Source organism: Chiloscyllium plagiosum, chromosome 25 (genome assembly GCF_004010195.1).
Source record: "Chiloscyllium plagiosum isolate BGI_BamShark_2017 chromosome 25, ASM401019v2, whole genome shotgun sequence".
In the NCBI taxonomy this organism is placed as follows: Eukaryota; Metazoa; Chordata; class Chondrichthyes; order Orectolobiformes; family Hemiscylliidae; genus Chiloscyllium; species Chiloscyllium plagiosum.
This window is the reverse complement of record NC_057734.1, coordinates 15,316,439-15,340,150: the sequence shown is the minus strand read 5'-3', so window position 1 is coordinate 15,340,150 and position 23,712 is coordinate 15,316,439. Positions and strand designations below refer to the sequence as shown.

General features: G+C 42.5%; 1 protein-coding gene across 1 annotated transcript in view; it reads left to right on the top strand.

Moving 5' to 3' along the window:
• Window positions 1-23,712, top strand: part of LOC122562402 — a 66,357-nt gene that overhangs the window by 38,945 nt on the left and 3,700 nt on the right. Inside the window, exons 14-20 of the mRNA XM_043715259.1 lie at window positions 5,653-5,721; window positions 9,194-9,317; window positions 9,918-10,094; window positions 11,404-11,710; window positions 13,157-13,329; window positions 20,022-20,269; window positions 22,092-22,224. Coding sequence (XP_043571194.1) covers window positions 5,653-5,721; window positions 9,194-9,317; window positions 9,918-10,094; window positions 11,404-11,710; window positions 13,157-13,329; window positions 20,022-20,269; window positions 22,092-22,224 — 1,231 coding nt within the window. The remainder of the gene's footprint in view (window positions 1-5,652; window positions 5,722-9,193; window positions 9,318-9,917; window positions 10,095-11,403; window positions 11,711-13,156; window positions 13,330-20,021; window positions 20,270-22,091; window positions 22,225-23,712) is intronic.

Here is a 23,712-nt window from a genome sequence, read left to right as displayed (position 1 = left end):
GAATTCTCTGTTTGGTGTTCTCTGTACCATCACGTCTAGGAATGGGAGTTGGCTATCCTTTTCTTCTTCTCTCGTGAATCGGATTCCTGTGAGTGTGGCGTTGATGGTCCGGTGTGTTTTCTCTATTTCTGTGTTTTTAATGATTACAAAGGTGTCATCCACGTATCTGACCCAGAGTTTGGGTTGAATTTGTGGTAAGACTGTTTGTTCTAACCTTTGCATTACTGCTTCTGCTATGAGTCCTGAGATCGGTGAGCCCATGGGTGTTCCGTTGATTTGTTCGTATATCTGGTTGTTGAATGTGAAGTGTGTTGTGAGGCACAAGTCCAGTAGTTTAAGTATGCCGTCTTTGTTGATGGGTTCAACATCCTGTTTTATCAACAATTTCATTATTGGGATGGCCAGAACCAGACTGAACCACGATCCAAGTTACAGGTAAAGTCAAATATGCCCCAGCACTGTTGCAATCCCTAACGCTGTGTGCCAGCCCAGAGTTAAAGCAACAACACTGTTAAATAAAGAATAGTGTTGATTGGGACCAGAATACCCACTGGGGGCGGAACCTACCTCAGATGCCCACCCAGCGACCACTGCTGAGCAATCCTTTCCCGAAGAGAGCCTGGATGTGGGGACAGGCAGGCCCCAGTACTACACCTTTGGGACTGGGAACAAGACAGCAAAATCCCCAGGGACAAATGGCAGGCCCTTGCTTTAACTGTGGAAATCTGGCCACTGGGGAGCGATTTGTCTTTAATGTTACCTTGGAGTTAACGCAGGCTGACATGTTTGCATTCTAACAAAAGGAAAGTCTGCTAATATACACTGACTCTCCTTGTGTTTTTGGTGTGATCAACTATTTTGGAGCTTTGTGGGAACATAGAGGATTTTTAACCCCCATGGAGCAGCATTATAGTAACTGCCAGATTGACTGTACAAAATAGCATTATCAAGATGTTTGGCTCATGTTGCAGCAATTGATACAGTCTCCAAAGGAATGAGCAGATAGATGCTGCTGCCAAGCAGGCAGCCTTACACCCTAAATTTCTGTTCCCAATGGGTCCCCAGCAACACCTGGATAGCAACAATATGGGGGGCAGGTATGCCAAACTTGAGTAAGGTACAGAAATCACAGGGGAAGCCCCTGCTGAAGAGTACAATCTATGGCCTCAAATGGAGAGGTACCCTCAATACTCAAACCAAAATGTGAATGACCCCTGCTGGACAGGTTTGTGTTCCTTCTTTGCTGCTGCCCATTTTAAATTAATTATGTGCATTATTGTACAAACTTGGGCAAGGAGGGAATGGTTAATACTCTATTACAAACTTGGTGGCAGCCAGATTTTCAGAAAGCAGATAAGAAAAGAACTGAAGCATGTTTAATTTGTAAACAAATAAGATGAATGCTGTGAGACAGATGTCCTGCAGTTGTTTATCTGGTGGGCATTTTTACTTGTCTACAGCTTGCTTTTATAGAATTACCTTGTGTACATTGTTCTGAATATTATCTAATTTTAAAAGATGAATCAAAACCATCCCAAAGACTGTTACAGCTGCAAAAGTGTTCAAAAAGATTATAAGAGGTAGGATTTATAATCATCTAGAGAGGAATAAGTTGATTAGGGATAGTCAACATGGTTTTTTGAAGGATCGGTCGTGCCTCACAAACCTTATTGAGTTCTTTGAGATGGATGAGGGTAAAGCAGTTGATGTGGTGTATATGGATTTCAGTAAAGCATTTGATAAGAGTAGGTGATTGCACAAAACACAGAGGATTGAGGGTGATTTAGTGGTTTGGATCAGAAATTGGCTAGCTGAAAGAAGACAGAGGGTGGTGATTGATGGGAAATGTTCATCCTGAAATTCAGTTACTAGTGAGGTACCGCAATGATCTGTTTTGGAGCCAGTGCTCTTTGTCATTTTTATGAATGACTTAGAGGAGGACATAGAAGCATGGGTTAATAAATTTGCAGATGACACTAAGGTTAGTAGAGTTGTGGATAGTGATGAAGGATATTGTAGGTTACAGAGAGACATAGACACATCATGGGCAGCACAGCGGCTAACACTGCTGCCTCAGAGCACCAGGGGCCTGTTCAATTCTCTCCTCGGACGACTGTCTATGTGGAGTTTGTACATTCTCCCCATACTCCAGTTTCCTCCCACAATCCAAAGATATACAGGCCAGGTGAATTGGCCATTCTAAATTGCCCGTAGTGTTAGGTGCTTTAGTCAGGAGTAAATGTAGAGGAATGGTTATTCTTCAGAGGGTCAGTGTGGACTTGGTGGGTCAAATGGCCAGTTTCCATACTGTCGGGAATCAAATCTAAACGATAAGCTGCAGAGCTGAGCTGAGAGATGGCAAATGGAGTTTAATGTGGAAAATTGTAAGGTGATTCACTTTGGAAGGAGCAACAGGAATAAAGAATACTTGGCTAATTGTAAGATTCTTGGTAGTGTAGATGAGCAGTGATCTCAGCGTCCAGATGTAGATCTTTGAAAAGTTGCCGCTCAGGTTGATAGGGTTGTTAAGAAGGCATACAGTGTGTTAGCATTGAGGATGACTACTCATAGTGTTCCAATTTAGGAAAAGTTATTGCGCCACGCAAACCTCGAGTTCATGACTATTTATTCATGAGCTCACACGAGAGACAAGTCAACCGAATGGTACAAGTCACTCTGACGAGATACAGAGAGGTGCGTGATTAGAGGACAGTGTTGGTTAGTAGCTGATAAGCAAGTGTTGTATTCCAATAGATCCTTGCAGACAGAAGAATAGTCCCATGCAAGGAAAGAATTAGTTTGTCAGGTAGCAGCACAGGTGCAAGGCCAATTGTCTCGGTGAGCCTGGGAACACAAGCTTAGCATCCAGACACTAAGGTGAGATTTGCAGGCTTTTAATATGTAAAATGGCTGCTCCAAATCTAACAATTCTCCCATAATTCCTTTCTTTCACCAAATCAGGAGGGCAGTTCAGAGGAATCGGCGAAAGGAGGGGCATGTCCAGATTGTGGGTGTGGGGGGTTGTCGGGTGGTGGGAGTAGAGTTGCCTAGGTAACTGACAGAGTCAGGGTCACCAGGCTCAGGGAAATCATCCATTGGTGGGGGAATGTCAGAAATGGGAGGCCGCACAAATTGGGAAGGCTGGGATATTTGGCATCAGAAGGGAGCCAAAGCGGGCACAGCATTGTTTCAGGAAAATGATAAAAGTGAGAGCAAGACAAAAACAGCAACAAGAACTAAGAGGCCCTCCTGGCTCCTCCTCACGCTCTCTTTTGGTCTTTGCTGGCTAACTTGTAACGCTCAAGTGCCCTAACTGAACCTTCATGTTTCATCCTATCATAAGCATTCTTCCTCTTGACAAGAGATTCAACTTCTTTAGTAAGCCATGGCTCAGTTAGTTCCTCCCTACCTGACAGGTACATATTTATCAAGGTCTCGCAGTAGCTGTTCCTTGAACAAGCTCCACATTTCAATTGTGCCCATCCCCTGCAGTTTCCTTCCCCGTTCTATCTATCCTAAATCTTGCCTAATCAAATCATAATTGCCTTTCACCCCAGCAATAACTCTTGCCCTGCATTATATGCCTATCCCTTTCCATCGCTAAACTAAATATAACCAAATTGTGGTCGCTATCATCAACATGCTCACCTACCTCCAAATCTAACACCTAGCCAGGTTCATTACCCAGTACTAACTCCAATGTGGCCTTGCTCCTTGTTGGTTTGTCTATATACTGTATCAAGAAACCATCCTGCATACGGTGGACAAAAACTGACCCATCTAAAGTACTCAAACTATAGCATTCTCAGTCAATATTGGGGAAGTTAAAGTCCCCCATAACAACTACCCTGTTACTCTTGCTCCTATCTAGAATAATCTTTGCTATCCTTTCCTCTACATCTCTGGAACTATTTGAAAGAAACCTCCCTACTCTCCTTTTCTGTTTTTAATCTCAGCCCAGACAACCTCAGTAGCTGAGTCCTCAGACGTCCTTTCTGCTAGCATAATACTGTCCTTGACTAATAATGCCACACCTCCCCCTCTTTTACCATCATCTCTGTTCTTACTGTAACATCTAAATCCTGGAACCTGCAATAACTATTCCTGTCCCTGCTCTATCCATGTCATAGAGTCCTAGAGATGTACAGTACGGAAACAGACCCCTTGGTCCAACTTGTCCATGCCAACCAGATACCCCAATGCACTCTAGTCCCAACTTCCAGCACCTGGCCCAAATCCCTCCAAACCCTTCCTATTCATATACCCATCCAAATGCCTTTTAAATGTTGCAATTGTACTAACCTCCACCACTGGTAGCTCATTCTATACACATATCACCCTCTGCATGAAAAGGTTGCCCCTTAGGTCTCTTTTATATCTTTCCCCTCTCCCCCTAAACCTGTCCTCTTGTTCTGGATTCTCCCACTCTAGGGAAAAGACTTTGTCTATTTATCCTATCCATGCCACTCATGATTTTATAAACCTTTATAAGGTCACCCTCCAGCCTCCGATGCTCCAGGGAAAACAGCCCTAGCCTATTCAACCTCTCCCTATACCTCAAATCCTCCAACCCTGGCAACATCCTTGTAAATCTTGTCTGAACCCTTTCAAGTTTCACAGCATCTTTCTGACAGGAAGGAGACCAGAATTGCACGCAATATTCCAACAGTGGCCTAACTAATGTCGTGTACAGCCACAACATGACGTCTCAACTCCTGTAATCAATAATAATCTGAAATGGCCACAATATCTAAGTCCCAGATACCAACCCATGCTGCAGGTTCATCCACCTTATTTCAGATGCTCCTGGTGTTGAAGTAGGCACACTTCAAACCACGTTCCTGCTTGCCAGTGCACTCTTGCGACCTTGAAACATTATTTGTGACCTCATTACTCTTAACCTCCTGGACACGAACTACAATTTAGGTTCCCATCCCCCTGCAGGATTAGTTTAAACCCTCCCAAACAGCATTAGCAAATTCCACATTGCTCTCCCACCTCCAGGGTAGTTGTAGTTGGTTCAGGTGTAGACCATCCTACATGTAGAAGTCCCACCTACCCCAGAATGAGCCCCAATTATCCAGGTATCCGAAACACTCCCTCCTGCATCATCCCTGTAGCCACGTATCCAACTTTGCTCTCTCGCGCTCTCGCTCTCTCTATTCCTCGCCTCACTAGCACTTGGCATGGGTAATAAACCAGAGATAACTCTGTTTGTTCTAGCTCTGAGCTTCCACGCTGGCTCCCTGAATTTCTGCCTTAAATCCCCATCCCTTTTCCGAAATATGTTAGTATCTATGGGGACCATGACTTGGGGCTGCTCCCCCTCCCCCTCAAGGATCGTGAAAACTCAATCTGCGACATCATGAACCTTGGGACCTGGGAGGCAACACACTAACCGTGAGTCTCTCTCGTTCCCCCAGAAGCTTCTATCTTTCCCATAACTATGGAGTTCCTAATGACTAATGCTCTGCTCCTCTTTCCCCCTCACTTCTGAGCAACAGGGACAGGCTCTGTGCCAGAGACTTGTACCCCTCGGCTTACCCTTGATATATTACTTCACTCACTCAGCAGTCCCATGTCAGCTCCTGCTCAGCATGTGCTTGGCCTATTCACGAGGTAAGTTTAATTTTAAGTTTACCTTCCCAGCAGGCCCCTGTTCCTTGCTGTCATTCCTCCCACTGCTGTTACTGGAAAAATGGAGACTGTTGAACACACGAGGTAAGTTTATATATTTTTAGGAAAGTTCCTAAGTTTATATTATCTTAGATAAGATGGAGTGGTTACTTTTCCTGTCTCTCTCTCTCTAAACAGCTCCATTTTTTATAAAGATCTCTTGACCTTTTGAAAATATAAATCAAGCACAAAGTTCCATTTTTTACTTTGAAATTCCAAGAATCGCAAGGTAAACTCTCTGCTGCCCCAGGCATCGTCCATTTGTTTTTCCAGCTTTCATTTCAAGATGTATATGTGATTTCAACTCCATGAAGATTGTCCGGCACCATTCATGGATGGGATTCTTCCTGCTGAGGGGTGAGGGTTTGGCTACAAGTTTGTTAAGGCCACCAGCAGTGTTGCATCACTGCAGGATTGGTATTTTTAAAGGTAGTTTGTTTTTAATGAATTGGATCTCAGTATTACACTCGGTTTCATAAACACCATGTTTAAATCTCACAAAGTTTCACTTCCTGGGGCCCTCACAATGTCAATGTTAAGCTAGATACTGAAGGTCACAATAGCTGACCCTCTAGAAACCTCTTGAATTGGCCTTGCAAACAGCCAAAGCAATGTGGAGAGGTGATCACTCTCCTGGTATTAGGCTATAACATCAATTCTGAAGAAATCATACCACTATACATTAACTTATACATTAACCCCAGTCATACATTAATTCTATTTTTCTCTCTGCAAAAATGCTGCTAGGCCTGCTGAGTTTCTCCAGGATTTTCTATGTTAGTTATAGGATCAATGTTTGTATTTCACACAACCTTCATCTATGGCGTAACTCTTACTGAAATAATGCCTTGGTAAATTTGTCTCAGATTAGCCTGACAAATCCAATTCATGTACAGAACTTCATTCTTTTAGGTAACTTCTCATAGGAATGCAAGCGAGCCCAGTGATTTCATGTGTCACTGCCTACACTTTGAATTAATTGTAATACTCTCCCTGGTGAGTTCTTAAGTGCAGATAATTGTTAGCAGCCTTGAAAGTATAATCATTCTTTTATCCATCCACCTCACTCGAAAGGAAAGTTTACCAATATCCCGAATGGCATGTTCTCTGCATCACTGTTTTTACCTCGTTGAGAATAACACAATGACTGCAGATGCTGGAAACCAGATTCTGGATTAATGGTGCTGGAAGAGCACAGCAGTTCAGGCAGTATCCAAGGAGCTTTGAAATCGACGTTTCGGGCAAAAGCCCTTCGTCAGGAGCCTGGAGCGTGGAGAGGTAAGCTAGAGGAGGGTGGGGGTGGGGAGAAAGTAGTATAGAGTACAATGGGTGAGTGGGGGAGGGGATGAAGGTGATCCTCGGCAGAGTGGGAGGGGAAGTTGAATGTTGGGCCACGGGGCGGCGTGGTTGATTGGTGCAGGTGTCCCAGAGGTGTTCCCTAAAGCACTCTGTTAAGAGCTGCCCAGTCTCCCCAATGTAGAGGAGACCGCATCGGGAGCAACGGATACAATAGATGATATTAGTGGATGTGCAAGTAAAACTTTGATGGATATGGAAGGCTCCTTTAGGGCCTTGGATAGAGGTGAGGGAGGCAGTGTGGGTGCAGGTTTTGCAGTTCCTGCGGTGGCAGGGGAAAGTGCCAGGATGGGAGGGTGGGTTGTAGGGGGGCGTGGACCTGACCAGGTAGTCACGGAGGGAACGGTCTTAGCGGAAGGCGGAAAGGGGTGGGAGGGAAATATATCCCTGGTGGTGTGGTCTGTTTGGAGGTGGCTCCTTGGATGCTGCCTGAACTGCTGTGCTCTTCCAGCACCACTAATCCTGAATCAATGTGTTATTGTCGGAACTCCCCGTTCATACAACATGAACACGTTGTGTTGTGGGACCGCCATCTGCTGGTCACAGCGAAATCTGCAGCATCAGCCTCTCAAATGTCAGGGAGAAGTGGAAATCGAAAATGAACTCAGCAACGCAATGACGGGGAAATAGAAACTTCCTGCGTCACCTGCAGTTTAAAAAATATTTTACCACGTCCGAAATCTCGGTTTTCATATTCGTCTCTACAGCGTGAGAGGTGAGTTACCTTGCAGCTTGTGGGTTCATTTTCCATCAACATGTGATTTTTTTCTGAGTGAATAAATATGCAAATAATTCCATTGGCAACATGCTCTGAGAAATCGATTGGGAGGTAATTTCGTTAGAACTTTTATTTTGAAAGCCGACTTTTAAAGCTGACTGGCCAACAGCTTTGGAGAGAGCCCCTATTGAGGTGAGAGGGCAGGGATTTGGTCCAGGAACAGTACCTGTGCCAGTGATTTCTGTCCTTGTCCCTCGGGGATGTCAGAAAGTTATTTGGAACAGTAAATTACAGACATTTTAAAGAAAGCATGTGATTTCAGATAAATGCCTCAGTACCTGCAAAGTTAATTGATGAAATGCTTACAGGACTGAGCTTTTATGACATTCAGAGAGGTAAACCTTGTAATTCAGAGTTCAGTTCAGAAGAATGTAGTTTTGGTTCCCCTGAAGGAGCAGCGCTCTGAAAGCTTGTGATTGCAAATGAACCTGTTGGACCATACTCAGGAGGCGTGTGACTTCTGACCTTATTCAAGAAGGGAGGCAGAAACCAGGAAATTATAGGCCACCTCGTTTGACATCTGCTGTGGTCAGGTGTTACAGTTAAACATGACAGAGGTAACAGCTGGGCACTTTGAAAAATTCAAGGTAATCTGGAAGAGTCAGGTTTTGTGCAAGGTTTAACCAATATATTGGAATTCTGTGAAGGAGTAAAGTGCTGATTCTAAGGGTGAACCTGTTGAGGGTTTATACTTGGATTTCAGGAAGGCATTTGACAAAGGGCCACATAAAATAGTGTGCAGAGTAGAAATTCACAGTGTGGGGAGTGACATACTAGTCTGGATAGATAATTGGCTGGCTTGTGAAAACAACAAAGCATCCATGAATGGGTCTTCTACAGATTGACAGTGGGGACAACGCCTTTTCTACTGTCAGTGTTTTACAATTCATATCAATGATTTAGGATTTTCATTTTTACAACAGGAAAAGGAGAATATTTTCCTTCTAAAAAGTTATGTAACTTTGGAACTCTTCAGCAAAAGGTGGTGAAGGTGGGGTCAATAAATATTTTTAAAGTGGATATAAATACAGTTTTGTCAGGCAAAACAATCAAAAGTTATCAGGAGTAGATTGGAATGTGGACTTTGAAACACACAGAACAATAATGAATGTGTAAAATGGCATAGCAAGCTCAAAAGTCAGAATTGGTTACTTTCTGCTCCTAATTCAGAGGACTTCCGGGATGTTTACCTGGAAACAGTGAAGGATGTCAGGATGGTCTTCCAGGTGGTGATGATTCCATCAGTATTCTGGCCTTGACATTCGAGGTAGCCATGGTTACAGATTTGCAAGGTGCTGTTGGAGGAGCTTGGGATAGCTGCAGCAGTGCATCTTGCAGACAGCTGCCAATGTACATCGGTGATGGAAGGAAAGAATATTGAAGCACGTGGGTGAAGTACAAACAAGTGGCTATTTTGTCTTGGATAGTGCCAAGATTCTTTCAGAGAAGTGCAGAGGACATCATATTCATGGCTTGTGCCTTTTTGATAGGTTTGGAAAGACTGGAGGTGAGTTATTCATAACATCTGAACTGTTCTAGTAGCCACTGTATTTATATGGCTGGTTCAATGCAGCTTCTGGTCAATGATAATCACCAAAATGTTCATAGTGTGGTTCAGGAATGGTAATGCCATTGAATGGTTCAATTCCGCAAGGTGATGGTCCTTGCCTGTCACATACGAGGAATGAGAAGGAGGCTTGCTATTTATTAGCCCAAGCCTGAATGTTGTCTAGAACATACTCATATGGAGTGTCATCACCTTGTCTTCTTTTTAAATTTATGAATATATCCAATGAGCGTTGGTGTGAGTGAGTTGGTCCTGGAAAAGCTATCTGAATGATTCAGGTGGTCAATACGTTAGTTTGGCACTGAACTACACAAAATAGGAAGAACCAAGTTCATTTCCCAGACTTACTCCTGGGACAGAGAGGATACCAATGATAACTGCAGGAAAATACATGTTTATGTGGGTCAGGCCCAGTCACTGGAGGGTGACCAGCAGCTGTGAACCTCAGAAGGCTCATAACTCCCTGTGCAGACCCAGACCTGGACTTGCTGAGCTGAAGTGAAATTACTAACCTGTCATGTTAACTTTTCTATGTTCCAGAGGATGGATCTATATGAGACAATTCCAAAACATCTGGATATGTTTATTTTTCGTGAGCTTCGCCCTGACCAACAGTTTCAGAATCAGGTGGCCGTGGCGATTGACAGGATCTGCAGTTTTTTAAAAGAGCGATGTTTCTATGGTTACAGATCCATAAAAATCATTAAAACAGTGAAGGTGAGTCAAACAGAACATCCAATGCTTCAGGAATTAATGCTGCAAAGAACCTCCTCAGGAGAAAATAAACCAGGCACTAGTGGTGACTTATTACATCATTACTCTGCTTTGGCACTAAGCCATTCAGACCAGATCAGTTCCTGGTTGTTGCTTGGTTACACAACCTCAAGTAGAGCAGCAGGACTGTTACTATTTCACCCATTTTCCCTTGGCTCAGGATAGAAAGAATCATGTCAGACCAATGTCATTTTCAATATCCCCTGTTACTTAATGTATATGTTGATCAACCTCAGGCAAATGTTTTGGTCCGTGCATGAAGATTGGTTTTCAGGTGAGATTTCCGAGTGGTATACAACATGAAAATGAGCAGGAACACACATTGTGCAAGATGCTGCTGTCAATCCAAAAGATCTTTTGCCTGCCACACAAATGAATGATGCGATATGAACTTAGATAGCACAGTGATGGCAGTGCATCTGCTTCTGCTATTGGACATCATTTATTAAATAATCTGGAATGTGCAGAAATTACCCAGGAAACCAATTTAAGATTATCATTTGTGCCCATATTGTGAGCACACACAGCCATGTGTTTGTGCTCCAAGCCATATATACTAATGCACAGGGCTCTGCTTTATGTTGGCAAATGGAATTCAAACATACATTGCAGTTTTTGTTTATAATAGAAAACAGATCATGGTGATGACCAATCATTGTTTTGTGAATGTAGCAAAACCAAGCCTGAGAATTAAGATTAACAATTAACTGTTCTTGTTCCATCTGCATATTAATGATGGCGCATCCAAACAGCACCCTCTACTCATGCTGTATGAATTGGTGTCCTTCTTCTGATGAATACAAGACAAGAAACTCTGGTGAACTCCAGATTTCTTCTACTTTTACTGTGAAGAAATGCATCCTGGTTTCATTCCTAAGGGGCCTAACTCTAATTTCGACAATATCACCCTTTGTCCTGGATTCACCACACCAGCGGTTATAATATTTCTGCATCTACGCTACCAAATCCCAATGGTGTCTGAAACATCTCAATTAGATTGTCCCTCAACCTTCCAAACTCAAAAAAGCAGAACTCAGAATTCAAGGCATCAGCTTCTGCTTCAAGGCTTGGGATTGGATTTGGTAAAAGATGATGATTGTGGGCCTCAGTGACAGTACAGAACCCCCATGGCTAACATTGAATTTTGGCCATAGCAAGGGACTTGATGATGACTCAATGTTGATTTCTATGGTATTGTGATTTCCTAACCATTCTCTAAAAGGTCATGCTATTATTTCATTTGTCTTCTCAGGGCGGCTCCTCTGGAAAAGGGACAACTTTAAAAAATCGCTCGGATGCAGATCTGGTTGTCTTCATCAGCCAGTTCAAAAGTTTTCATGACCAGAAGCAAAACCGGGGTGATATCCTGACAATAATTTGGAAGATGCTGAATGAGATCTGGGAAGAAATTGCATTCGATATCAATATGACAGAGCCCCAAATGATTATGTTACCATCTGGCTTGACCTCATCGCCTCGCTCCCTGAGTTTCAGTTTTCAATCCACTGAGGTGTCTGATTCTGTGGAGGTCGATGTTCTCCCAGCATTCGATGCTTTGGGTATGAGACATTAATGAAAAATGGTTGGGTGGGAAGGAGGTTGTGATGTTTATATCCATTTAGTTTATTTTGCTGTTTGCCCACTTCATCCCCTTGCCCACCTTCACCACATCTGCCTACTGTGATCTTTATCTCAGGCCAAAGTCTTTGGCCAGCTTGGTGAAACAGCCTTCAGGGGGATTCACTTGTATATTTTCATGCTTAGCCATTTTATCTGCTGAAATGGGATCTGTTCACCAATCACTTCCTCTGCTGTAAGGCTAGGAAGTCAAACGAGGTGCATCTTGGGCAACCATTTGCACCAGGCTGCTAGGAAGTCTGCGGGGTCTTAAAGGCCTCCTGGAAACATTCAACACCAGCTCCCTTTGTAAATGAATCCTGTCCATTAAAGAAATATATGCCCATTGGAAGCCCTTTCAAGTATAGACATGGAGATGGTCTGGCCAAGGAAGTAGCCCATGTCCCAACGATGGATTGTACTTCTGCTCTTCAAAAGGCCAGTATACTACCACACGTTCCTGACACCAAAGCAAGGCTTATACTTCCATCACCTTTTAACAGAGTAGCCTCAATTGTCCATGCCCACTGTCAGGACTGAAACAACTGAGGATGTTCAGCTTCAGCTTCTCTCGACGTTTCAGGCAAAAGCCCTTCAGAGTGCAGAGTGGAGAGATAAATGCTGCAGGCACCCTGCCTCTATTCCTGATGAAGGGCTTTTGCCTGAAACGCCGATTTTCCTGCTCTTCAGATGCTGCCTGACCTGTGCTTTTCCAGCACCACTGTAATCTAGAATCTGGTTTCCAGCATCTGCAGTCATTGTTTTTACCTTCTCTCCCTGGGACCTGCATTTCTCCTTTATTTCAATGTTGTCAGATATACCAGGTAGAATTTCAATAGATTTCAATATCTTGTTGAAGTGTTGCTCAAATTCCAGAACGAACAGCAAAACATTACTCCAATTTTTTTTTTCAATTAGATTAGATTACTTACAGTGTGGAAACAGGCCCTTCGGCCCAACAAGCCCACACCGACCCACCGAAGAGCAACCCACCCAGACCCATTCCCCTATATTTACCCCTTCACCTAACACTACGGGCAATTTAGCATGGACAATTCACCTGACCTGCACATCTTTGGACTGTGGGAGGAAATCGGAGCACCCAGTGAAAACCCACACTGGGAGGACATGCAAACTCCACACAGTTGCCTGAGGCGGGAATTGAACCCGGGGCCCTGGCGCTATCAAGGTAATGGTGGGAAGCCTGGAAAGCCCCTGGGGACATACCAGGCAATGTGCATTTCCAGCACTTCAATTTTATTTCAGCTTTACACCATTTTGAAGTTCTTCCTTACAAAATGGTCTTCCATCAATCATTAACAATTTATTCTGTATTAAATCGGCCCAATGGTTGAAAAATAAGAGACCATTTCTTCACTGTGTTAAAGGTCAGCAAACACAAACCCGTCCAAATGCCGAGGTTTATGTGAACCTGATTAAGGCCAGAGGGTTAGGAGGAGAATTCTCAACATGCTTCACTGAACTTCAAAGGAACTTTGTAAAGTGCCGTCCAGTTAAACTGAAGGACCTGATCCGCCTTGTGAAACACTGGTACATAGAGGTAGGTGTAAGGACTGTTGTTGAAGTTCATTTATGTATTGTGAACACAAACTTGCAAAAGTTTAATGTAACAGAAAGGGCACAATTTTAAAGGGGCGCAGAGGGACCTGGGTGCGTATGTACATATGTCAGAAAGATGGAAGGATAGGTTGAGACCATGGTTAATAAAGCTTACAGAAAGGAGATTATGTTGAACTTATGTAAGACAGTGGTTGGGTATCACCCTGGAGTATTACATCCATTTCTGGGAGCTACATTATCGGAAAGTGTGAAAATATCGGAGAATGTAGAAAATATTGACGAAAGTAGTTCCAGGGATGAGGAACTTCAGTTATGAAAATGGATTGAGCAGTTGGGACTGATCTCCTCAGAGAAGAGAAGATTAGGAGGAAATTTGATGAAGGTTTTAAAAATCATGAGGGGTCGAGACAGAGCAGATGGGGAGAATGCTCTCACTTGTGAAAGAATCGAGAATCAGAGGACATAGGTTTAAAGAAATGAGAAAAAGAAGCAAAGGTGATGCAAGAAAAATTGTGTTCATGCAGTGAATGCTTAGGGTGTACTAAAAATATGGTGGAGGCAAATTCAACTGAAATATTCCACAGGAAGCTAGAATTTGGAAAGGAACAGTGTGCGGTTGCACACAGTGGCTCAAAGAGAATGCTCAGACAGAGAGCTCCCGCAGACACAATGGGCTGAATGGCCTCCTGTGCTGTAATAATCCTGTGAATTGTGAAGGCTGCCCTGCCAGTCATAAACCTGTTCTTTTCAGTTTGTTGACCAGGTTCTAGCCAAAAGAAAATAAGACAAGTGTCCAAATGAGCTGAAGTTTCACCTGTTTCTGTTTATAGGCGAAAGTGAGGAATGCAGATGCTGGAGATCAGAGACAAGATTAGAGTGGTGCTGGGAAAACACAGCAGGTCAGGCAGATTGGTGACGATTCGCCGCCGCCGATTAGCCACTGCCGGTTAGCCACCAGCATTTCACCACTGGGGTCATTTGACCTCTGGAGACTATATACATGTACTGATTGTTTTCCCTCCCACCTGTTCTTTCATACTTCTCAGTCCCCTTTATTTATACAAGTACATACTACATATTCATTAAAAAGAGGTAAAATAAATATTATTTTATTGGTTTATATATAAAAATGAGTTACAAACTTTAACCAGAAAAAGGAAATATATTTTAAAAATCTTTATAATGCCAGTAAAATCTCACATTAATATAAACAATGAAATTTCAGTTCATTTGATAGTTATGCACTATTCCTCTAAGATATTCCAAACAATCTCTTTCGCCGTATTCAGCAACAATTTTTTTTATTCTATCGTCTGCGTGTCGATACTTTTTTAGCTTTATTTGTGATGGGTAACCTGCTATCAGCTGTTCCATATAGAAATCACGCCCCTTTTGCACTTTCATTAACGTTCCAATACATTTCCATATGGTTGGGTGGTGAGCTTCGAGTTCAAAAGCAATTCTCCGATGAGCAGCTTCAGCGTGATTATTTGTGCGATCTTCATCGTTTATTGTTGTCACAGACCGGCCACATATCATGGGGAAACAAAGGTGCCCTTCGGCTACTGCCACATCTATTGTAGAGTCCAATATAATTAAATTCAAACTAATCTAGTGTTGGTTGTAGTTCTTGAGGCAAAAAATCTGCGAGTGCTTCTACGTAGTTATCAAGGTCACTAAGTGGCACAAAAGCCAAAGCAATTATCATTTTTGCTTTTAAAGCATAATCAGGATCGGTGTTGTATTGATGAGTTGCTCCAACTACTGCAATATGTCTATACATACTTTGCGCTAAATGAAAGAAACAGTCCCTAATTCTAACTTCAGGAAAACATTCTCTCATAGCACTGATAGCTGCCTGCTCAAAGTCACAATGGATATACTGTGGTATGGGATTAGGTACCAAGGACTTCACCATTTCAAACATGCATACATACGTTGAACACTGCTTACTTGGTAGAAGTATATACAATATTGGGTGAACCCCATCAAGTCTTTTTGCTAAAATACATTATACCTGAGAGAATAAAATCGGGGCTATGTTGAACGTACCATCCACAAACCAGGTGGATTCTGCTAAATGATGCATCCAAGATTCCCTACCAAATATGATTATTCGATTACTTCCTTGACCACTATTTGCCAACAGAATTTTTTCTTCTGCTCCGTTATCCGGCTTATATACTTTGTATCTAATTGGAATCACCAAATGCTGAAGATCAGTAGGGTTTGGTGCTGCTAAACTAATATCATTCCTTTTACGTCGAATTATTTTCTTCATGCTGCTTTTTGTCGGTAAAGATGCTAGGACTGACTGAGGGACATCAGCTACACATTCGTTAATAAGAACACTAGGTACTTCCTGCAATTCTTCTGCACGACATTTTAAACTTGCTTTCACTTTCGCAACTTGGACACTTGCTGCGGAAGGAGAATGTGTGTGTCCATTAATTGTTTTTATCACAGTGCTACTCTTGGTGTGGATCCGTCCATTACATCGGCCACTTTGTTCACATCGCCAAAACTTAATACTTGAATCACTCTTGGATAGTTTATCAAAAATATATATCAAACCATCGTGGTAAAACTTCTTATTTCCAAGTTTACTAATAATTTCTGTTTCCATACTAAAAATTCCTGTTCCAAAAATTGGCGCAGTGGCGAACTGGCGAATCGTCTTCAGTGGCCAATGGGCGCTGGCTAAGCGTCCTCGGCGGTGAAAGGGCAGTGGCTAATCGGCGGCAGCGAACCTGCTGCGGCAAGTGGTCCCATCCCGGGTCAGGTAGCATCTGAGGAGCAGGAAAATCCACATTTCAGGCAGGAGTCCTTCATCAGGAATTCGATTTTCCTGCTCCTCGGATGCTGCCTGACCTGCTGTGCTTTTATAGCACCACTCTAATCATGTTTCTGTTTATGTCAGTTGTAAAATGTGCATTGAAAACAATAGATTTAGGGCTGGGATTCCATATGCAATACATGTACATATTTGGGCCTCTGCTAATTTAGTTGATCTCAACTTCAGATGCACTCAGGGTGTAAGGGCCTTCAATAAGCTAATGAGGGGCCTGCTGACTGTTTGTCAATCCACTGTTTGTCATCTGAAATCAGATGAATTAGACAAGAAGTGAGCTTCCTCAGAATTCTTCAGTCCAGACGTTGCCATCAACAGGTAAGTTATTTTTATAGTTATTGTACTTTTTAAACCATATCATTGATTCAAGAGGTGCTTTAAGTTTGGTCTGACAGGAGTCCCAGTTTGCCAATGTATTTTATGCGTGGTGTTCAGTTTCTAGAATATAGAACAGTAAGCACAGTACAGGCCCTTCGGCCCTCAATGTTGTGCTGACCTTTTATCCTACTCTAAATGTCGATTAAATGTCCCTAATGTATCTGTCTTCACTATCAGTGCTGGCAGTCCATTCCACGCACCCGCCACACTCTGTGTAAGAACCTACCTCTGACATCTCCCCTAAATCTTCCTCCAATCACCTTAAAATTATGCCCCCTTGTGATAGCCATTTTTACCCTGGGCAAAGTTTCAGGCTATCCACTCTATCTATGCCTCTCATCATTCTGTACACCTCTATCAAGTCACCGCTCATCCTTTTTCGGTCCAATGAGAAAACCCCAGTTCCCTCAACCTTTCTTCATCAGACATGCCCTCCAGTCCAGGCAGCATCCTGGTAAATCTCCTCTGCACCCTCTCTAAAGCTTCCACATCCTTCCTGTAAAGAGGTGACCAGAGCTGAACACAATATTCCAAGTGTGGTCTAACCAGGGCTTTGTAGAACTGCAAAGTAACCTCACACCTCTTAAACTCAATCCCCCTGCTAATGAAAGCAATACACCATATGTCTTCTTAACAACCCCATCAACTTGGGTGGCAGCTTTGAGGGATCTATGGACATGGACTCCAAGATCCCTCTGCATTCTACACTGTTCCTCCACACTGCCAAGATTCCTGCCTTTCACCCTGTATTCTGTATTCAAATTCGACCTTCCAAAATGAATTACTTCACACTTTTCCAGGTTGAACTCCATCTCCTACTTATCAGCCCAGCTCTGCATCCTGTCAATGTACCATTGTAACTCCAACAGCCCTCTATCCATAACTCCACCAACCTGGTGTCATTGGCAAAATTACTAACCCACCTTTCCATTTCCAAGTCATTTATGAAATTCGCAAAGAGCAGAGGTCCCAGAACAGATCCCTGCTGAACACTACTGGTTACCAAGCTCCAGGCTGAATACTTTCCATCGATTACCACCCTGTGTCTTCTATGGGCCAGCCAATTCTGTATCCAGACAGACATGTTTCCCTGTATCCCATGCCTCCTTACTTTCTGAATGAGCCTACCATGGGGAACCTTATCAAATGCCTTACTAAAATCCATACATCCACTGCCCTACTTTCATCAATGTGTTTTGTCACATCCTCAAATAATTCAATAAGGTTTGTGAGGCGTGACCTGCCTCCCACAAAGTCATGCTGACTATCTCTAATCAAACTATGTTTTTCTAAGTAATCATAAATCCTGTCTCTCAGAACCCTCTCCAATAATTTGCTACCACTGACGTAAGACTGATTGATTGGTCTGTAATTTCCAGGATTATCCCTATTCCTTTTGTTGAACAATGGAATAACATTTGGCACCCTCCAATCATCTGATACTACTCCAGTGGACAGTGAGGACGCAAAGATCATTGCCAAAGGATCAGCAATCTTTTCCCTTTCTTCCTGTAGTAACCTTGGGTCTATCCTGTCTGCCCCAAGAGAGTTATCTATCGTCATGTTCTTCAACATTTCCAGCACATTCTCCTTCTTAACATCAAACTGTTCATGCACATCAGCCTGTTTCATGCTGTTTTCACAAACAACAAGGTCCCTCTCAGTAGTGAACACTGAAGCAAATAGTCATTAAGGACCTCCACTATCTCCTCCAACTCCAGACATTGCCCAAATATATGAGTCCACCTACCCAGCAGTCCCCTTGTCAACTTCTGTGTCTGCATTCACTATGTCAATTCACAAGGTAAATATTTTGTGTTCAAACTTAGCTTCCCGGCTGCCCCACACCACCACCCTGGCTCGCACTCTCTTGACTCCTGTTGCTGAAATGGTTTCTGGTTGAGTGTGTATGGCCTTTTCTATGGTTTTGTGATTCATCCAGCTTCAACTGCAAACATTTGGACATCCGTTTAAGTAAGAAATGTTTTTGCACCTGGGGCAGACTGGAGGAAGCTTTGTCTTTCAGCATTGTGTCCAATCTGGATAGATTAGATTAGATTAGCTACAGAATAGGCTCAATCAGGTAGATTAGGTGAAGTGTTTTCAAAACCTGCTTAATGTTACCACTTAATTCCAGGAACAGAAAAGTTTCAATTCCCATTGCTTGGGGAGAGAATGAGCAGTTTGGGTTCCTGTCACAATGTTAACAATATGGGATCTGGACATGTAATGATATAATTGGATTATATTATCATGTGCGTAAATTTGAATATGATTGTATAACAGCAAATTATGCAACCAGGTTTATGTAGAAATAGGAATGAGTAAGTGTAATCCTTTGATTGTGAAATATTATCTGTAGTAATAGCTGATTGGAAGATTGTTATCTGTAAAACTGGTGCAAAACCTTGGCTTTCATAATAAAATCTGAGCTGAATGACATTTTCTTGACGTAGACGTTTCCCATGCATGTATAAATGAATATTTAAGCAAGAAAACCTGTGTCTTGTCTGGTTTAAGAGGAAATAAAGAGTTAATACTCACCCTTCCACCATTCACAGGTTGTAAAATGAGACTGCAGACACTGGGGGGAGGATGTAGAGATGCAGTACTCATGTAGTGCCATTTGCTGTGCAGATGTACACTGATTCCCTTAAGGTAGGCAGCAGTTGGATCCACTATCTGCCTGGTCCATGTCTGGTCTTCAGTGAGATCAAAGATCATTGCCATTCACACTGTGCAGACAGTATGTGGTCTGGCCCTAGGCAAACGACCCGAAGTTCACTACATAAATAAGTTTCTCCTGCAGGGTCACTGAACAAACACGTGGGACAAAGATTCAGAGAAAGGTCAATGTGACCAGTTCTTGATTTTCTAGCCCTGGCCTCTGCAAGAAGTTAATAGGATGACATAGTTCACAAAAAACATTTGGTGCTTCGTGATGAACTATCCAATTAGTCCCACTCCCCTGTGATTTCTCTACATCTCTAAGTTTTTACTTTTCATATACTGTATAAAATCAATTTCCTTTTCAAAGTTACTTGTAAACCTGCTTTCATTGCCATTTAAAGGCAGTACAATCCCAATCATAATCAGATACTCCGTAAAATAACACTCTGCCCCTCTCTCTGTTTTGTCAATTATCTTAAAGCTTGCCCCACAGGTGGAAATGTGAAAACTAATTGTCCTTTAAAATTGTTTTTCAAGAACATTTTACTTTAATTTGTATTCCCATTAAAAGGGAAACTTTACACTGTGAACATTGCTTGGCAAAGTTTACATTTCAGTACTTCTGCAAGGATTCACCACCTGTTGAAGGAGCAGCGCTCCGAAAGCTAGTGGTTCCAATTAAATCTGTTGGACAATAACCTGGTGTTGTGTGATTTTTAACTCTGGAAGGATTGCAAGCGTGTGCAGTGAATATTTTTTATTTAACCCAACAGTATGTCCGACCATACAAACGTCAACTACGTGGAGAGTTCCTGCCACCAAAGTATGCCCTGGAGCTGCTGGTCATCTATGCGTGGGAAAGTATGGGTGGGGGAGACAACTTCAGTACTGCTGAAGGATTCTGCACAGTAATGAAATTGATTGTTAGATACAGAGAGCTGTGGCTGTTCTGGACCACGAACTATGACTTCAACAATTGCTATGTGGCCAATTTCCTGAAAGATAAACTTCAAGAACAAAGGCAAGTTGGATTGTTTTTACAGTATTTTTCCAGATGGAAATTATTGTGCAGAAGGAGGCCAATCAGCCCATTATGCCTGCTCCAAATCTTGGAAATTGCTATTCAATTAGTCTGATTCCATTGCTGCTGTCTCAAGGCTCTGCCAAAGTTTCCCCTTCAGTGATTTATCCAAATCTGTTAGTAGGCAATTATTGGATGTGTTTCCGTCACCCTTTTACATAGATTAGATTACTTACAGTGTGGAAACAGGCCCTTCGGCCCAAAATGTCCACACCGATCCTCCGAAGAGCAACCCATCCAAACCCATTCCCCTACATTTACCCCTTCACCTAACACTATGGGCAATTTAGCATGGCCAATTCACCTAACCTGCACATCTTTGGACTGTGGGAGGAGACCAGAGCACCCGGACGAAACCCACGTAGACACGGGGAGAATGTGCAAACTCCACACAGACAGTTGCCCGAGGCGGGAATTGAACGCAGGTCTCTGGCGCTGTGAGGCAATAGTGCTAATCACTGTGCCACCGTGCAGCCCATCATGCCTGTCCAGGCACATAATGCAGTCCAGTTAATACCAACTTGGTTTTGTGAAATAAGTGTCCCATTGGTTCATCTAATGGGAATTATGGAGATTTGAAATTTATTATAACTAATCAAAGGATTTATAAGGTTCCACATAGATTCATTTGGTAAATATACCAACCCTGGTTGGTTTTGGAAACTTCCTTTATTCAGAATTTTCTTTTTTGCGTAACAGAAAAAGATGAAGTCAAACATTTGGTAGAGGATAAATGGGTGGAGGAACAAAGGGCTTCGAGAGTTAAGAATAGTGATCCTGTCTTTGTAAAACAGCGCAGGTCTGCATCAGTAGTGCACTTCTACAGGAAGCAATTATGTATACAAATAAGAGTTCGATACTTTAAATTTGATTGCAATGTTTTAATAAATAAATAAATAAATAGTACAGCTTTGAATAAGTGGGATTTGGCTTCATGGGCCAGCTGTGCAAAGCAAACATTTGGGGCAAATGCCCTTATTGGTCAGTGCCTTCACATCTCATTGGCTTCTTCAAGAGTGGCATCAGTAGAGGTCTGACAGTGAGAAACAGTTGTGTGGGAGGAAAAGGAAGCATTCACCAATGAAATATTTACTTTCTAGTAAAACCTGCAGATAACTTGTCAGATTTGGTTAATCACATTTCTTCCATTCTGGTTTCCTGAAAATAGGAACACAGAAGTTTCACATTCAAAATTGTCCTTTCTGGATAATAGAAAATAAAGAGGTCATACATTTCTTGGAAAATAAGAGCCCAGAAGGAGTAGAGGAGCAAAGAATTGAGAGTCCAAAATTGTGCTCCTGTCTTTAGATGGTTAGCACTGCTGCCCTCACATTGCTAGAGACCTAGGTTCGATTCCCATCTTAGGTGACTGTCTGACTGGCTTTTGCATGTTCTCCCCGTGTCTGTGTGGGATTCCGCCAGGTACTCTGGTTTTGTCCCACTGTCCAAAGATATGCTGGTTGGGTGGTTTGGCCATGCTAAATTGCCCCATGGTGTCCAGGAATGTGCAAGCTAGATGGATTAACCATAGTAATTACAGAAATAGGGCAGGGAGGCTGGGTCTGGGTGGGCTGCTAGGGACTGAATGACCTCCTTCTGTACTGTCGAGATTCTGTGAATCTTTATGAAGTCGCACAGATATAGTGAACAGTGCCACTGGGCTCTGAACAGGAATTAGTTACATATACAAATATATAATCTGAAGAATGAGCACTGCAGATTCATCATTTGACTGGTGATCCTTGTGTTGTTTGAAAATTAGGCCAATGATACTCGACCCTGCAGATCCAACAGGAAATGTTGCTGGAAATGCTCGATGGGATTTGGTTGCAAAGGAAGCTAAAAATTGCTTAAAGCAAGTCTGTGCATGTGACGTGGAACCCTGGAAAGTTGAGGTAAAATATCACAGAACTATCAAACGTGATTATATTGAATGGTTGATCAAGGAGGAGAGAATAGTAAAAGTCTATCATACTTTGCATGATCCATAAAGCACAAAGCTGCTTTGTTAGATCACATGTACCCCAACTTCAGCTGCCTAGGCTCTATCCTCTGGAAATCCAACCTTAAATTGACTGTTTCTTAGTTTATTTTCCTCTTTTTAAGATGTTCTGTAAATCTATGTCTTTCTCCAAACTTCTGGTCACTGTTGTTCTATGTCAAATTTTGTTTGCTCATGCTCATTTGAGAGATGTTGAGCTACATTAAGGGTATGATGTGCAAATTGCGGATAATTCCTGATCTAATCAGTCTTTTGTTGATTGTTTGCTTTTCATCCTGGGAGTACTGACATAAAATCATCGAATGACAGAGCAAATAAAGAGGCCGTATGGCCTCTAGTGCCTGTGCTGGCTCTTTTGTAGATCTGTCCAATTAGTGTCACTCGCCAATCTTTGACTTGCAAAGTAGCTTCTTTTTAACTATTTATGCAATTCTCTTTACACTGTTACTATTGAATCTACATCCAGCACTCTCTCAGGCAGCACATTTCAGATTGTAACAACTGGCTGTGTTTAAAAAACGCCTCCTCATGTTCTTTCATTAATAGCCTTAAATTTCTAACACCAGTTACCAAGTCTTTCACCACAGAAAACAGTTCTTCTTTACAAAAACAATCATGATTTTGAATATTTGTGTTGAATGCCCTCTTAAGAACTTGAGTTTCTCCAGTGTCTTCACAGAGCTAAAGTCTCTCTTCAGTTTTACCATTCTAATAAATCCCTTTTGCACCTCTTCCAAGCCCTGGGCTGCTGTTCTGGTACCATGGAATTAGGTGACCTTCTGACACCTGAAAATAAATGGCTGGTCTTATGACAATGAGCATAAATACCTGGTTTAAGTGGGAGGAGAGTGGTTTCCAGCTGACTTCAAAGCTATCCATGTGCATGTACCTCCAAATAGTGCAAAGATCAGCAATAGTATTCCTGACCAACCTATTTTCTCCCCTGTATAGGTCACATACACTGAGATAAATGATAGCATCCCTACTTCTATACAAACTATGACCAACTCATGGATCAGAGTATCAGTCTGACTGGTATAATTCACTCGATGAGTGATCCCAGACACTTCAGTAGGCCTTTTCACTACAATCACTCTGTACTCTGCCTGGTCATCAATCTAACTCAGCAGCTGCTTGGAATCTATAGTTTGAACTTTCTGAGGAATGGCAATCGTTGTCAGATTGACATTGCACTCCGATTTATTTGTATTGGGACCTTTTCACAACCAGCTCCCATCTTGGCTCCTTCAGAATTGTGGAGTGAAGTTGCTGTCTGATAGATCCCATGTGGAGCAGCATAGCAGGTCCCCTTTGTTATGGCCATACATGTATTCAGTTCAGTTTTGAAATGTCCCAAGGCTGCATGTCTACAATTAACTAT